This window comes from Histomonas meleagridis (genome assembly GCF_020186115.1).
Source record: "Histomonas meleagridis strain 2922-C6/04-10x chromosome Unknown contig_68, whole genome shotgun sequence".
Lineage (NCBI taxonomy): Eukaryota > Parabasalia > Tritrichomonadida > Dientamoebidae > Histomonas > Histomonas meleagridis.
The window spans coordinates 603,691-619,154 of NW_027150909.1; the positions used below are offsets into that span (position 1 = coordinate 603,691).

A 15,464-nucleotide genomic window follows, 5' to 3' on the forward strand; every position below is an offset into this window, starting at 1 on the left:
ATTAGATAATCAGGAAGCTTTTTAAAACCACAAAATCGAATTTTTTATCCATGTTTTAACCATCATAATGTATTTTTCTTTCTGATGTATTTCTGTTATTGGTCACAGGAACTTATTAGAAAAATGACACATGGGAAGCCCCATAATGATAACGATGGAAACCGTTGATTTTTATAAATTTATAAATTTTGAACGCAATTAATTTCAATGAAACAATTTACTCATTTCGACTTACTCCATAAAAAAATATTAATGAAACAATAGAGTAAACGAAATTAATTTCATTTACCATTTATATATTATTATTACGTAATGAAGAATTATTGAATATAACAATCTTCTTAGATAAAAAAATGACAAATTTTTTGTACTTTAAGGATGCAATATTTTAAAATCATTCATATTATCAAGATAATCTATTTTTCGAGATACAATCAATTGAGTGAATTTTAATCGTTTTTCTCATTTCGAAAACTTATTTTAAATAATACAATCTGAGGTGCGCAGGTTTTAAATGCTAATTTTGTATACATATTAAATTTAATATGCATGCAATTGGATAATAAATGAAAATGCTATTTTTTTTGAAATAAACACAATCATGAAAAATGTTGTTTAGGAAAAACATAAATATCTTCATTAAAATTTAAGATTAAATCAACCTTTAGTTTGAATTTCAATACTATCTTACCAAAATCAAAAAGATTATATCCAAATATAAAATAATTCATTATTTTAGTAACTCGTTTATCTTAATTGAACAATAATATTATTAATTTTATTATATTTTAATAATAATTTTTCATGAATATTTTTAATAACATCAACTTTAGCAATATTAAACTTTTTTTGTAATTCAGATGGACTTATATTATGTAATTTCTCAATACTGGCTTGTGGTATTTAATTTGGGGTGCCTTTTTAAACGTTTTTTGCGGTTTGGCCGTCCTTTTAAGAATGGGTCATACAGCCGGTCTTCGTTGGGGAACACGCTATCTCTTTGCACGTAAGTTCAGGAAACACGGAATGCCAGCTCCATCCCAACAACTTCGTACTTTCAGAATTGGTGATATTGTTGATGTTCATGTAAACTCAGCTGTTATGAAAGGTATGCCACACCGTCTTTACAATGGCCGTACAGGAACAGTTTGGAATGTTTCACCACACGCAGTTGGTCTTTTAATTTATCGCCGTGTCAATAATCATATTGCTCCAAAGCGTATCTATGTTCGCACAGAGCACATTCAACACTCAAAGTGCAGGGATGATTTCAAGAACCGTGTTGCACAAACCCAAAAGCTTAAGAAAGAAGCTAAAGAAAAGGGAATCAAACTCGACAAATCAGCTTTGAAGCGCCTTCCAGCCCAACCAAAGGAAGCCCACGTTGTGAAACCAGAAGTCATCAAAGCTGTTTGCTTCACACCATTCCGTGAAACTTGGTAAAAAAAATAATTTTTAATTAATTATAAAAACAAAGCCTTATGCATTTGGGAGCTTTCCAACATCTGTAAATTGCATTCCATCTTGTATGATAAACATTTGATCATCTTCCTGATCATTTTTAGGAGCTTGATCATTTGCACCTGTTTTTCTTTTTCTGCTCCCTTTTCTTGTTTCAGGGGTTGCTTTCTCATGAATCCATTCCTTTTTAAGGTGCTCTGAGATGATTTCGATACTTCGACATGGAATAACGTATTTCTGAATTTCGGCTGGGGTCGAAAATCTCTGTGCAGCAACTTGAAGTAGTTCTTCTTCTTCTAATGTCCACGCATTATTTATGCCAAAAATAAATGGTCGACCTTCATCAGCAAATGGAGAACCTTGAAGAAGATCATTAAATAACGGAGCTTCAACAAGATCATCTAAGGATTTGCCTTTCAGAAAGTGGTCAATAATTTGGTCTGTCAAAATGATGGATGATTTTTTTGGATCACCAATTACAGGAACAAAAATGCGTCTACTAAATAGTTTGTTGAGATAATCAGTGGCTTTAATAGAAGATTTAAAAATTTCATTAAATGAGTATATTTGTGCAAGTATCCCATTAAGAATGGTATCGCTAGATGCACAAAAAGATGCGAATTTAAGAGAACGGCAAAGCAATGCAAAGTGCATACGACATTGGTGTCGTAGTAATTCCCATTGAGGAAGAGTAAATTGGGATCCAGGAACATCTTCAAGTTTAGGTAAAGGCGTAACAAAAATCTGGCTTGTTGGAATACGTGTGCGATCTTCAAGTCTTTTCATAACAGCTGATAAATCAAGTGAAGATTGATTCTGTGTAGTTTCTTGAGCATCTATTGAGACGTCAATATCATCTTCATCATCAGTTGCATCATCAGGTTTATATACTTCATCATCTGAAGACGACGATTCCTCATTCTCATAATTTAGGAGGAATTCGTAGAAAAAATTCTCTTCGCCGCTCATTTCTATGTAGTGTCAAAATAAACACAATTTTTGAAAAATTTACATCATGTAAAATATTCAAAAGGAAATTCCTTTATTTCTTGCCCTTCTTTGATACACGAGCCATGTAGAAATCGAGTTCTTCACCTTCAAGGATATAGCCATCAGCACGACCACATTGACCTGGGCGGGAAGCAATTGCTGCAAGAACACGTCCTTGATCGAATTGTGAAACTAAGTTGTTAGCAAGTGGAGCTTCGTTAGCAAGCTTCTCCCATCTTTGCTTAACTCTTTCGCTAACATTTGCTGGTTTTTCGTATTGGGAACGACCAAGTCCTTTACCATAATGGCGTTCATACCATTGCTTGAATGGAGCAGAATCAATAGAAACAATGGATCCCTTTGTAAGTGTGTTTGTACGGACGAATTCGTTATCAGATGGATGATAAACTGTGGAAAGGATACGTGTCTTACGTGAAACGTTTTCTGAGGCCCATGAAAATGTGCCATGATCAAGACGAAGAGCTCTGCGCTTGTAGTTACCACCACGTGTACGAACAAGGTGGATTCTCTTTTCACCGATACGTGTGTTAGCAGCTGGACGACCAACAGCATGATTACGCTTGTTACGCCAGGCAACTGAACGTGCACCTGACTTTGCGCGCTTGAGATCTCCCATACGTGTGATACCCATTTGTAAAAGGAAGGACCATAACCGCCAATATTGTTACGACCGTTTATTTCATATTTTCCATTTGCAATGCCATGTGATTTTTGGGTTGTATTTCCCTTTTTAAGGTTTATTTAAAAATGTATATAAAAGATTATAAAAGTTAATATTTGCTGACTTTTAGATACACTTTACAATCATCAAATTTAATTTCAAAAATCACATACATTTAATATTGTCATAAAAATATTTAGCTTGCTAATGCTAAATAGGATTGTTACTCCAATAATATGAGAAAAAATTGAATTAAATGTTACATAATTATTCCTTAACAAAAAATAGATTATCAATAAATATATGCTTTTACTGACTTGGTGATTCACTTAATTATATTATGGAGAAAATACTTTGCTTTTTTAATTATTCATTTAATTTCGAAAAAATATGCGAGAATAACTCAAAAGATATATATAGAATAATTGTGTTTTGTGTTTAACACAAGGTATAGCTCTGAGATATGCTTTCTTTTTCATATTTTTTGAATTATTTCTTCAATTACAATCAGTTTATATTTTCATACAAATTTTGATTGAGAAAACACTTTTTCTGGATAATATATTACTTTTTGAATTCGGTGTGTTCAAATTTATACTTTTTCTTTTGGCCGTACACATTATTCTATATGTATCGGCTTTTGGTCAAATTAATTTTCATTTTTTCAAATGTTATCCTCAAAAGTGACAAATATCTTCTTCTGATAAATTAAAGCAATGCAAAACAATCAAAGTTTCAGCTTACAACAACTTGAAGCCGAAACGCAAGGACGCTATCATTTTATAAAATTTCTCGGGAGAGGTGCCAACGGAATTGTTTTTGAAGCAATTGATAAAGTTACAAATCAACATGTTGCTGTTAAACGAATTGAACGTTTGTTTGAATCTACCCTAGATGCCAAGCGTACACTTCGTGAAATCAGAATTCTCACTCATCTTCGACATGAAAACATTACAAATCTTCACAATGTAACAACACTTCCTTCATTTGAAAATTTCCGTGTCATCATCATGGTGATTGATCTTATGGAGACGGATATGTTTAAAATTATTTCCAGTCCACAGCCATTAATAGTTGATCATTGGAAGTATTTTATTTACCAGTTATTGCGTGGTCTTAAGTACCTTCACTCAGCAAACATTCTTCACCGCGATCTTAAACCTAGTAATCTTCTTCTCAATGCCAATTGCGATTTAAAAATATGTGATTTTGGTCTTGCTCGTGTTTCCGATCCCAGCAATGGCTTTGAATATCTTACAGAATATGTTGCCACACGGTGGTATCGTGCTCCAGAAGTACTTCTTAACTATGATAAATATGGGTTTGCAATGGATATGTGGAGTGTCGGTTGTATTTTAGCAGAACTTATTCTCCGTCGTGCCTTATTCCCTGGAAAGGGTACAATGAACCAATTAGCTCTGATAGCAGATACTATTGGATCTCCAACTGAGGAAGATTTGGTCGATTGCACAAACCCAAAGGCTCGGCAGTTCATGCAAAGCTTGCCATTCAAGCCAAAGGTTCCGTTCGGGCTTCTGTTTCCTGGGCTTGATCCAGTAATTGTTGATATCCTTGAAAAGATGTTAACATGGAATCCGAAAAAAAGAATAACAGTAGAGGAGGCATTAGAGCATCCTTTCTTACAACAGCTTCATGATCCTTTCGATGAACCGGTAACATTTCCACTGGATGAATTCGAATTCGAGTCATCAGATCTAACCCTGCATGATTTGAAGGTGTTGCTGTGGAACGAGGTTCTGAAATTCCATCCAGAATTTAAACAAGTTTCTGGTTAGAAGCAAACGATTGCGTTGGATGGGTTGTAAAAAATAAGAAACAACTTTTTGATATAAAAATACATAAAATATTGAAAATACAAACAATTTCGTAGAAAAATTAAACGCAATAACGTTATTTGTATTCAATTTTATGAATAAAATGTCAGACTCAGCATTTGCAAACACCAGTATTTACAGAAATGAACAAGATGAATTTCATATTTTGAAAGTGAATTTAGTGAGAAAATTTGTTTAATATTAGAATGAAGGTTTGTGCATTTTGGTCTTTGGTCGCCCATAACAATGTTAATGCTTAATCAATATGTTTATATGTGTTAGTATACCCTTTCTCCTACTACATGATTCTTTGATCATCTACACAAGCTAAATAAACAAATCATATTACCTCAAAAAGTTCGAATTTCTGCTTGTTGATTGATCAAATTTATTATGCAAAGGAAATCATCAACAAAAAGAGGATCAAATACATACATTAAATACATTTATCAATCCAACTATTTTATGTGATAATCGCAGATAATAAATTATTGCAACTGAAATATTAATGTTTCAATAGCATATTTAATATCTCAATTGTTACAAACACATAATCTTTGATAAATGTTAGTCCAATATCTGGTCAATATAATGAATATGAAATGCAGTTAAATATATAATATTATTACAAATTTCGCATCCCAATGTTATCAAATGTTATGACATATTGAACGCAATCCACAAAAGGACAATGTTTCATTATATATTCAAATGGAGTTATGTCCAAACTTAAATATCACTGAATTGTGTGAAAAAGACAAACTTCAAAAGTGTATTTATATTTCTAAGGGCCTTAAATATCTCCACGATAACAACATCATTCATCGTGACTTAAAGCCCTCCAATATTTTTATTGGAAACGATGGTCTTCCAAAGATCATTGACATTGGCATCTCATCATTTAATATGTTCATAAGTGACGATGCCATAAAAAGTTCGACTCCACTTTATGCTTCTCCGGAACATGAAAAAAGGAAAAGCTGAGTCCTAAATTTGATATTTATAGCCTTGGAATCATTTTCCTCGAAGTTTTTTGGGTCATTTAATACTCAAATATCGAAAATGAAAACTATAAAAAAACTTAAGGAAAACGGCGAAGCGAACATAAATACTGACGAAAAATTAAAATCACTTATCAGGAATATGACTGATAAGGATTCAAGCAAAAGACCAAACGCTGATGAAGTAATCAGTGCACTTGAGTCTTTGCTTTAAAATAAATAAATTAATATGAAAAAAATTTAAAAACCAATTAATTAAAGAATACAACTGGATAAAGAGTGAGCAAAATTCGGTAACATCAAGTTCAAAACATATGGAATAAATATTCAAGAAATTACTAAAAAAGTTTAAATGTTATTTTTGTCAATTATATAAACATTAAAATTACATAAAAACGAAAATTATTTCACGAAGTCATTGACTCATGTTTAACATTTACAAAAGTTCTTTCTGTTTAAAGTAATGACACATTATTATCATTTTTATATCCATTGGTCCTGATCTTTCAGCACGAGCACATTATATTCCTGATTTACTTTATCTGATTTCATATCGCTTCCGGTTGAATTTTTAGGTTCGAATTTTACCGCTGTTGATTTGCTGTTACTTTTCTTTGATATCTTTACCAGAAATATGATAATTCCCAAAATCAGCAAAACTGCAACCACCGCGCCACAGATAATACCTATTAAAGACTTTTGAGAAATACCTTTTTCAACAGGATTTATGATGTCGATAATTGTGAAGAAATTCGAATAAAAGCTATATAACGTCGAATAACGAGTTACAATATATTCATAATAAATTAAATCTGTTCCGACTCCAATTCAAGTCAACACATATGAATAAGAATATGTGCCAGAAATTGTAACAGTTTCAGTAATGGAATATGAATTCGTAATCGAAAGTGTGAGCGTTACATTCGAAGGTAATAATGTATTCGACTTCGTAAAAGTATTCGACTTAGTGAATGTATTTGACTTCGTTAATGTATTAGACTTGGTAAATGCATTCGTAAATGTGTTTGAGTATGTGTTCGATCGTGTGAATGATTGCGTTGGTGGGAGACATTCATCAATTACTGTTCCTTTACTGACATTTATACCGCAGAATGTTTGGCCCCTATATGAATCGATTGTCATGACACTTCTGATTAAATTATTATTATCAAATACATTCGATGTATTCGTTGGGACTGTTTCCCCATAATAAAAAATACATGTGAGATTGCAGCATGATGAAAATGCTTTGTCGCCAATTGATGTTATATTGCATGGAATTTCGATGTTCCTTAATGAGATACAATTACAGAATGCATTAACACCAATTACACTGACATTTGTTGGGAATGTATATGTTTCGTTTGTTTTCCCACATGGATAACAAATAATTTTGGTGACGTTTTTGTTATATAAAATTCCATCTTCGTTATAATTGGAATAATTTGTGTTTTCGCTTGAAACTTTAATCATTTGAAGATTAAAACAAAATTCAAATGCAGAATTTCCAATTTCTGTTACTTTGTTTGGAATTGTAATATTTTCTAATGATGTGCAATTAGAAAATGCATAATTTCCAATTATTTCTACATTTTCTCCAATAAAAAATATTCTCAAATTAGAACATGATGAAAATGCATAATATCCAATGGAAGTGATTGATTCAATCATTTTTACACTTTCCAAATTATTCCACTCTGAAAAACTATTACCTGTAATTCCAGTGACATTACCTCCAATAATAAGAAATTTTGTTTCGTTTTTATATAGCGATATATTGCCATAATCTGTTGAATTGGAAATAGAAAGTGTTTTAGTTGAATTGTCAAAAGTTGAGAAATAAAAATGAGAAGAATAAAAGCTTGAATTCTTGATACTCTTAAAATAATATGATGAGGTTTGATAAAGTACTTCAAAATTGTTGTTCTTTTTTGGTGTGATGTAAAAGGTGGTAACCTATCGTTATTCAGCCCGACCAGATCTAAGCTAAATATAAAATGAAAATATCTCGAAAATAAAATAATAATTTTTAATATGATTTTAAATAAATATTTTAATCATATTGTGTTTTGACATTTTATATTTTAATTATATTTTCGATTAATAATTGTGGGAAAACTAATATTGAGAATATTGAATGCAATAGATATTTTTCACTCATTTTTTGTTAATGATGATTTGAATGACTTCTGAATTCCTCTCAACCATTTTTTCCATGCAAAATATAAATATCCATGTTTATGTGTAAATTCATGGAATATTTTTAATATTTCATTTTCATTATGTTGAGTATACTATTGTTTGAAATTCATATCGATTTAAATCCAACATATAATGATTTGTGACAAAAATACTCTTAATACATATCTGGTCTGACGCCCTTAATTGATATATGTTTATTTTAACAATATAGTTAGGATTTATCTTATCTATTGTTTCCTATTATAAAGTGCAGAAAAGGAAAATAAATTAAATTCGCTCAGAGATCAAATGTGAAAAGTAAGGTTGGGTTCTGATATATCAGATAAGATTTGTAATTTCCATGAATTTGTAATTTCTATAATAATTACTGCAGTGACAATCCCAAAAATCAAAAAAAAAATTCTTTATAAACTTACTTTCTCTCTTTGGTGTGGGTTCTTCTGGACAATCAATAGGTTATGGTTTATATTGCCCAACTGGTTCTGGATCAACTTTAGGATAATTTTCAGGAGGATTTTCTGGAGGATATCCATGAGGTGCATCTCCATTTATTATTGGTCCATAATCTTAATCAATTTCTTAAAGATAAATAAAAATAATGTTTTCTTCTGAACATTGAATATTATTAGAAGACTTTTGACAATTTAATGTGCATGGATTTTTTGTTATCTTAATGTGTGTTGCAGGCTGATACATTCATCTTTATTATTAAAAAAATCTTTTACTGTTTTCATATTCATTTTTGCTTATTTTAATGACATAATTAGGCTTTTCATTCTAAATTGAATTTAAACTTGATGACACTAAAGTGATTATTCTTGTTGCATTAAAAAATAATATTTTGGCGAATTAATATAGAGGAAATAATATAATTTTCTTTGAAAACAGCATGATTTGACTCGATCTGTTATCAAAAAAAATCATATCACCATAAATAAAAATTAAAATATTATTTTATTTATATCATATTTTTTTTTTAATAAATTCGATAAATAATTAATTTTCCAAATCATAGATAATATAAATATATAAAAAAAACAATAGTATCACACTTTTTTATTTCAGACTTTAAGATTAAGGAATTTGATGTTGGTTATAAATTGATGTTTATCTCATTATAAATATAGGGGGGGGGGAATCGGATTTAGACGTCGTAACGGTCGCTATGTTCTCAATTATTGAATAGTTTATTCTCTTAAAATTATTTAATTTTTTTATGCAATGCCAAATTGCTCCCATCAAAATTAGTTAAAAAAATTGAATTGAGATAAATGCCATTTTATACCCATAAAAATTCTATTATAACAGAATTGTGTTAGAAAATAATATACGAAGTATGTATTAATATATATGAGAAAATTATGAATATTAGAAATTTATTTTATTCAATATTACAATAATTTATCATCAAATAAATTTTTTTATAATTTTATTCCCTGATGAGTATCAACATCAATGTTGAAAAAATCTTTGTGAAGTAGCTATTTGAATGCAAAATGATCACATTGTGAACTTTTTGAAACCAAATTTGGTCAGATTAAAAACAGATCTGTTCAATTCCTTGGAAAAAATTCAATAATATTCACACAGAAAAAGTCGTCAACCTCTGCCTACCACGTATATGAAAGAGAATGGCTGAAATTAAAAACTAAATCACAAAAGTTTTGAGTTACACATGAAAGAAAGATTATAAACGCAAAAAATAAAACAAGAATTTCACAAAAATTAAAAAAATTTTTGTAAACAATGACTAAAATGGGTGTATCAAAATGATTAAATTATGCGTCTATATGAATAAGTGAAGGTTGGATGAGACGTACGAAATGCAAATTAAGATGTATCAAATGAATAAGTGAGGCAAAGTGAGCAAATAAGATATGCCAAATCAAAAAATTAGAACCAAATGTTTAAATAAGATGTACTAAATCAAAAAACAAGAACCAAAAATTGAATAAGATGTACAGCTCGTTGCAATTGATTTTATATAGTGTGCAAAACTAAATATCTCAAAAAGTGACGCGTGCAAAAGTAAATCTCCTTTACTCAAAACAAAGTAGCTAACCAGACAAACAGAATAGCCAAAAAGTGACGTTTGCAAAACTGAATATCCCAATTGCAAAAGTAAATATCCAAAAAAGTGACGCGTGCATAACAAAGTAGCTTGCAAAAAAAAATAAATATTAAATATTTGTGAATAAATATTAATGTATTTTTATTTTATCTGAAATTTTTATGTCACAAATGAATTCGTCTGCACAATCGACTTGGGGAACCAATGATAATTTGGAAAATGTTCCTAATGGTATTTTTAATTTTGGAAACACATGTTATCTTAATTGTTTTTTACAGATGATATTACATTGTCCTCCATGTTCAGAAACTATCAAAAAAATACTTGCATCAGATTTTAGTTCTACAATAAAATTCGAAAAATTATTTGAAACATTGAACAATGAAAAAGATTATTCAACTGAATTATCCGATTTTATTAACACAATGTCAGAAGAGTTTTCGATTAATTCAAATAGTCAGCAAGATTTCTTTGAAATTTTTAATTTAATTATTGAGAAACTCCCCAAATCAATCAAAAATTTATTCATCACTTCACTTTATTTTGTTGAAAGAACAAAAAAATCAAATGAAAAATTAAAAACAAATACGACAAATTATTTTATTTCAGAAATTCCATTATGCTCGAATAAAAAAAGCAAAGAAAGTGTGAAACCATTATTAGAAAAATATTTTCACACAAAAAACATAACAGCAGAAAAAAAAATTTATGAAACAAAGTTAATCACAACTCATTCCAAAATTATAATATTTTCTATTGCACCTTTAGATCAAAATTGGAATTTTGATAATAGCCCTTTTAAAATTAATAGAATACTTAGAATGTCTAAATTTAGTTTAGATAATTTGAAAACAAAAAAATTTGTTTTACGTGGAGTTATATATCATTCAAATAATATTAACCCAGGGCATTATACAATTTGACTTCTTATTAATCACAAATGGTACTATTTTAATGATACGAGTGTGAAACATATCAATTCTTTAAATGACATTGATGATGAACTAACATTACCAAGTTTCGATGAAATGTGTATTGTTGGTTTAATTTACGTTAAATCAAAAAATTTGGATGATTTTTATCCAATGGTTTGGGAGTTAGAAAAATGTACTAATTCAATTCAAAAAATAGATATTAATAATTCAAAAAATGGAGTAGAGACAAATTCATTTCCACATGGAAGTCTTGAAGTATTAAATGTCAAAGTTAAAGAAAATATACAAAGATATATTGAAAATGCGTATTCATTAAGAAGTTTAGTAGTTCCAATCAGAGAAATTAAAGCAGTACAATTCAATTTTACACCATCCAGAAAAACAAAAAAAAGTTCAAATACAAATAAAACGAAAAAAGTAAATACAAATGGAAATGAAAGGGGAAAAAAATTATATGTCAGAACTACAATTGAACAAAGAAAAAAATTATTGGATCTATTCAATACTTACCATGATGATCAAACTGTATTATGATATTCTGCTAATACAGGAATAAGAATTAATAATTGTAAAAGATTATTGAGAAAAATTCGATCAGGAGAGGATATAATAACTCAAGTTCATAAGGGTGGATAGAAGATTCAAATTGATTACGAATATGGAAAAATATTAACTTCTTCTCCCAAGAAAAATCCTTTTATGAATTAAAAAGAAATGGCTGCTGACTATAAAAAAGCTAAAAATGAAGATATTTGTCTTTCTACTATTCAGTGATACATTAAAAGAAAGCAATGAATGATAATTTACCGGGTTCTTATATCAAAAAGGCACAGAAAAGAACACCTGCCGCGAACACACCGGAAAATAAACAAATAAGAAAAAAGGCATGTAATAAACTCATGTCCTACATTCGAGCAGGATATGATTGGGTGTGTGTTGATGAAACATCATTCGAGGTGGGTTACGTCGATGTAAGAGGTTGGGGTGAAGGATCATTAAGATTGAAAAATTCTGAAACTATCAAAGGATTACATGGTACTGCTCTATTCGCAATTAGTTCGACTGGTATGCAATATTGTTTTTCATTAGAGGATTTGTAACAGGTGAGATATTTGAAGCTTTCCTTAAATATCTACTCAAAGAAATACATTTTACAGAAAATATTGTGTTTTGGATGGACAATGCATCAATTCACAAACATGCTGAAGAAATGTTAAGTGGAACAAAGTAGTTTATAATGCTGCATATTCTTCAGATTTAAATCCAATCGAAAATGTAATAGGAATTTGGAAAGAATTAGTTCGAAAAACAGTGGTTAAATTCGATGATGAATCAGAAATCATAGCAATTGCTAGGGAAAAATTTTATTGATGTTTTTACTTCATTTTTCCATATTTTTGAATTGAAATCACTATCAAAATACTTAATCGAATTCTATTTTATTATGAAAAAAATTTTATGCCTATAAAGTCACCATTCACAAATTTAAAAAATGAAAAAAAAAATTCAGATTAATTTAAATAAAAATGAAAAAACAAAAACGCCGTGATACGAACCAAAAATGGCCAAATAGGGGACAGATAACGTCCCTATTTCCCGCCCAAGTAGCCTAATCAATTAGACTACTACACTATCAAATAAATTGTAAAATATGTATAATATAACGTTTGATGTACATTACACATAAAACTCTGTAAATATATATTTAAATTATATATAATGCATAATTCATGCAATGAATTTTTGAATGATTAAAAAAGTGACGAGAAATATTATCATCACAAATAAAGCAGAAAGAAGTGAAAATATTTTAATTGATGACTGTTTCACAATACTCAGCTTGAATTAAGTCGTATTCCCTACAAACTTTAGATGAATAATTAAAAAACAATTGATTTATTTATCAAAATCCATATGTCCTTATTTTGTGTTGTAAACTGCTCAAATTTGGATATTTAGTTTTGCTAGCGGGATACCCTGTTTTTCTGCCTGTTCGTAAACCTTTCAATATTGGGTATTTACTTTTGTCTTAGGGGTATTTTGTTTTGCACGCATCACTTTTTCGATACTTTGTTTTGAGATCAATGGATTTACTTTTGCATCAGGAGTAATCGGTTTTGCAGACGGTTTGTAAACTTCTCAATTTCGGATATTTTGTTTTGCTGACCTTATAAAATCAATTGCAACGAGCTGTACTAAAACAAAAAATAAAAACCAAATGATTTAATAAGAGTACTAAATGGAAAAAAATATGGATGTTTATCAAGATGCATGCATCCATGATGGCCAGTGTGGTTTGGGTTCATTTTTACGGTTCATATCAAATACATTGTTCAGCCCAGGCCGACGACCGTTAAACGATAAAACTTTTTGAGACGGCTAGTTCTATCGTTTATCGTTCTGTAATGTGTTCAAAAAGTTCTATCGTGTATTTAGTTTTAATAAACGGTCGATAATATGCCCAAAAGAAATACGCGGGGTTTTTTTTAGGAAATCATTTGGCGCGGAAAATAACCGTTCCCTGAGAACGTTACGACGTCTAAATACGATTCTCCATAAATATAATGTATCAAGATATGTTTAAATTAACTTTTTATCACATATATGTACTTTATAAAAATTCTAATATTTTTATATAAACTCTTACCCGACTGGAGATCATATATTGAAAAAGAAAACAAAGATAATAAAAAAATGCCAAATTTAAAAGTGTCAAATTTCTTCACAACCTGATGCTTTCTCAATACCAAAAAGAATTTGTATCATTTATTAAATGGCAAATCGAACAAAAAATATTTGATATTAATGGTAAATATGTTTCTCATGAAGATTGAATGTTTAATATTTATTTTTGGAATTAATATAAAATTAATGAAACAGCGCTTCATTGGGCAACACGCCAAGGTCATTCTGAAGTCACAAAAGTTCTTCTTGAACAAGAAGGAATTGATATTAATGCTAAAGATATTTATTTGTTTTATTTAAAATTTATTTGAATAATTTAGTGTTTCAAAATAATATTTCAAAATTATTTAAATTATTTTTTACATCACTTATATCTGCATCTAGAAATGGTCATACAGAAATTGTTAAATTACTTCTTGAACAAGAAGGAATTGATATTAATGCAAAAGATATTTATTTGTTTTATTTAAAATTTATTTGAATAATTTAGTGTTTCAAAATAATATTTCAAAATTATTTAAATTATTTTTTACATCACTTATATCTGCATCTAGAAATGGTCATACAGAAATTGTTAAATTACTTCTTGAACAAGAAGGAATTGATATTAATTCTAAAGATATTTATTTGTTTTATTTAATATTTATTTGAATAATTTAATATTTCAAAACAATATTTGGAAATTATTTAAAATATTTGGAACAGCACTTATTTTAGCATCTTATAATGGTCACACAGAAATTGTTAAATTACTTCTTAAACAAAAAGGAATTGATATTAATGCTAAAAGTATTTATTTGTTTTATTTTGGATTTATTTGAATAATTTTATATTTCAAAATAAAATTTGGAAATTATTTAAATTATTTGATACAGCACTTATGGATGCATCTAAAAATGGTCATACAGAAATAGTTAAATTACTTCTTGAACAAGAAGGAATTGATATTAATGCTAAAGATATTTATTTGTTTTATTTAAAATTTATCTTAACAATTTAGAATTTTAAAATAATATTTGAAAATTATTTAAAATACCCAAAACAGCACTTATGGATGCATCTCAAAAAGGTCACACAGAAATAGTTAAATTACTTCTTGAACAAGAAGGAATTGATATTAATGCTAAAAGTATTTATTTGTTTTATTTTGGATTTATTTTAATCATTTTGGAATATTTCAAAATAATGTTTAAAAATATTTCAAATTATTTAAAACAGCACTTATAAAAGCAACTTCAAAAGGTTATACGGAAATAGTTAAATTACTTCTTGAACAAGATAATGTTGATATCGATGCTAAAAATATTTCTTTGTTTTATTTAAATTATTTTTAAATAATATGATATTTCATATAAACATTTGGAATTACTTTCAAATATATAAAACAGCGCTTATAATAGCATCAGAAAATAAATATGCAGATATTATTCAGTTGTTTGTAAACAAAATTCAACATCATAAATGTGATGACATAATAAAATTAAAAGATTCTCAAGGATAAAAGAGGAAATATTTAATTATTGAAATAAAAATTTACTAAATTCAGTTTTTTTCCATACATTATTAATAACCCATGAAATTTGATTAATATTATTATATGAC

The 15,464-nt window shown here is 28.7% G+C and overlaps 5 protein-coding genes across 5 annotated transcripts; 2 read left to right on the forward strand and 3 right to left on the reverse strand.

The window, feature by feature from the left end:
- Positions 1-957: 957 nt before the first annotated feature.
- Positions 958-1,443, forward strand: GO595_008547 (ribosomal protein L21e; the record flags this gene model as incomplete). The annotated part of the gene is made up of 1 exon (XM_067922133.1): positions 958-1,443. One exon carries the CDS (start codon positions 958-960, stop codon positions 1,441-1,443), a length of 486 nt encoding a protein of 161 aa, XP_067771313.1.
- A 36-nt stretch (positions 1,444-1,479) lies between these two features.
- GO595_008548 (uncharacterized protein) lies at positions 1,480-2,430 on the reverse strand (the record flags this gene model as incomplete). Its single annotated transcript, XM_067922134.1, has 1 exon — positions 1,480-2,430. One exon carries the CDS (start codon positions 2,428-2,430, stop codon positions 1,480-1,482), a length of 951 nt encoding a protein of 316 aa, XP_067771314.1.
- Positions 2,431-2,503: 73 nt separating this feature from the next.
- Positions 2,504-3,103, reverse strand: GO595_008549 (40S ribosomal protein S8-B; the record flags this gene model as incomplete). The annotated part of the gene is made up of 1 exon (XM_067922136.1): positions 2,504-3,103. The coding sequence occupies one exon, from the start codon at positions 3,101-3,103 to the stop codon at positions 2,504-2,506; it is 600 nt and encodes a 199-aa protein (XP_067771315.1).
- Positions 3,104-3,849: 746 nt separating this feature from the next.
- Positions 3,850-4,929, forward strand: GO595_008550 (CMGC family protein kinase; the record flags this gene model as incomplete). The annotated part of the gene is made up of 1 exon (XM_067922137.1): positions 3,850-4,929. One exon carries the CDS (start codon positions 3,850-3,852, stop codon positions 4,927-4,929), a length of 1,080 nt encoding a protein of 359 aa, XP_067771316.1.
- A 1,868-nt stretch (positions 4,930-6,797) lies between these two features.
- On the reverse strand, positions 6,798-7,442 carry GO595_008551 (leucine-rich repeat domain-containing protein; the record flags this gene model as incomplete). The annotated part of the gene is made up of 1 exon (XM_067922138.1): positions 6,798-7,442. One exon carries the CDS (start codon positions 7,440-7,442, stop codon positions 6,798-6,800), a length of 645 nt encoding a protein of 214 aa, XP_067771317.1.
- Between the last annotated feature and the right edge of the window lie 8,022 nt (positions 7,443-15,464).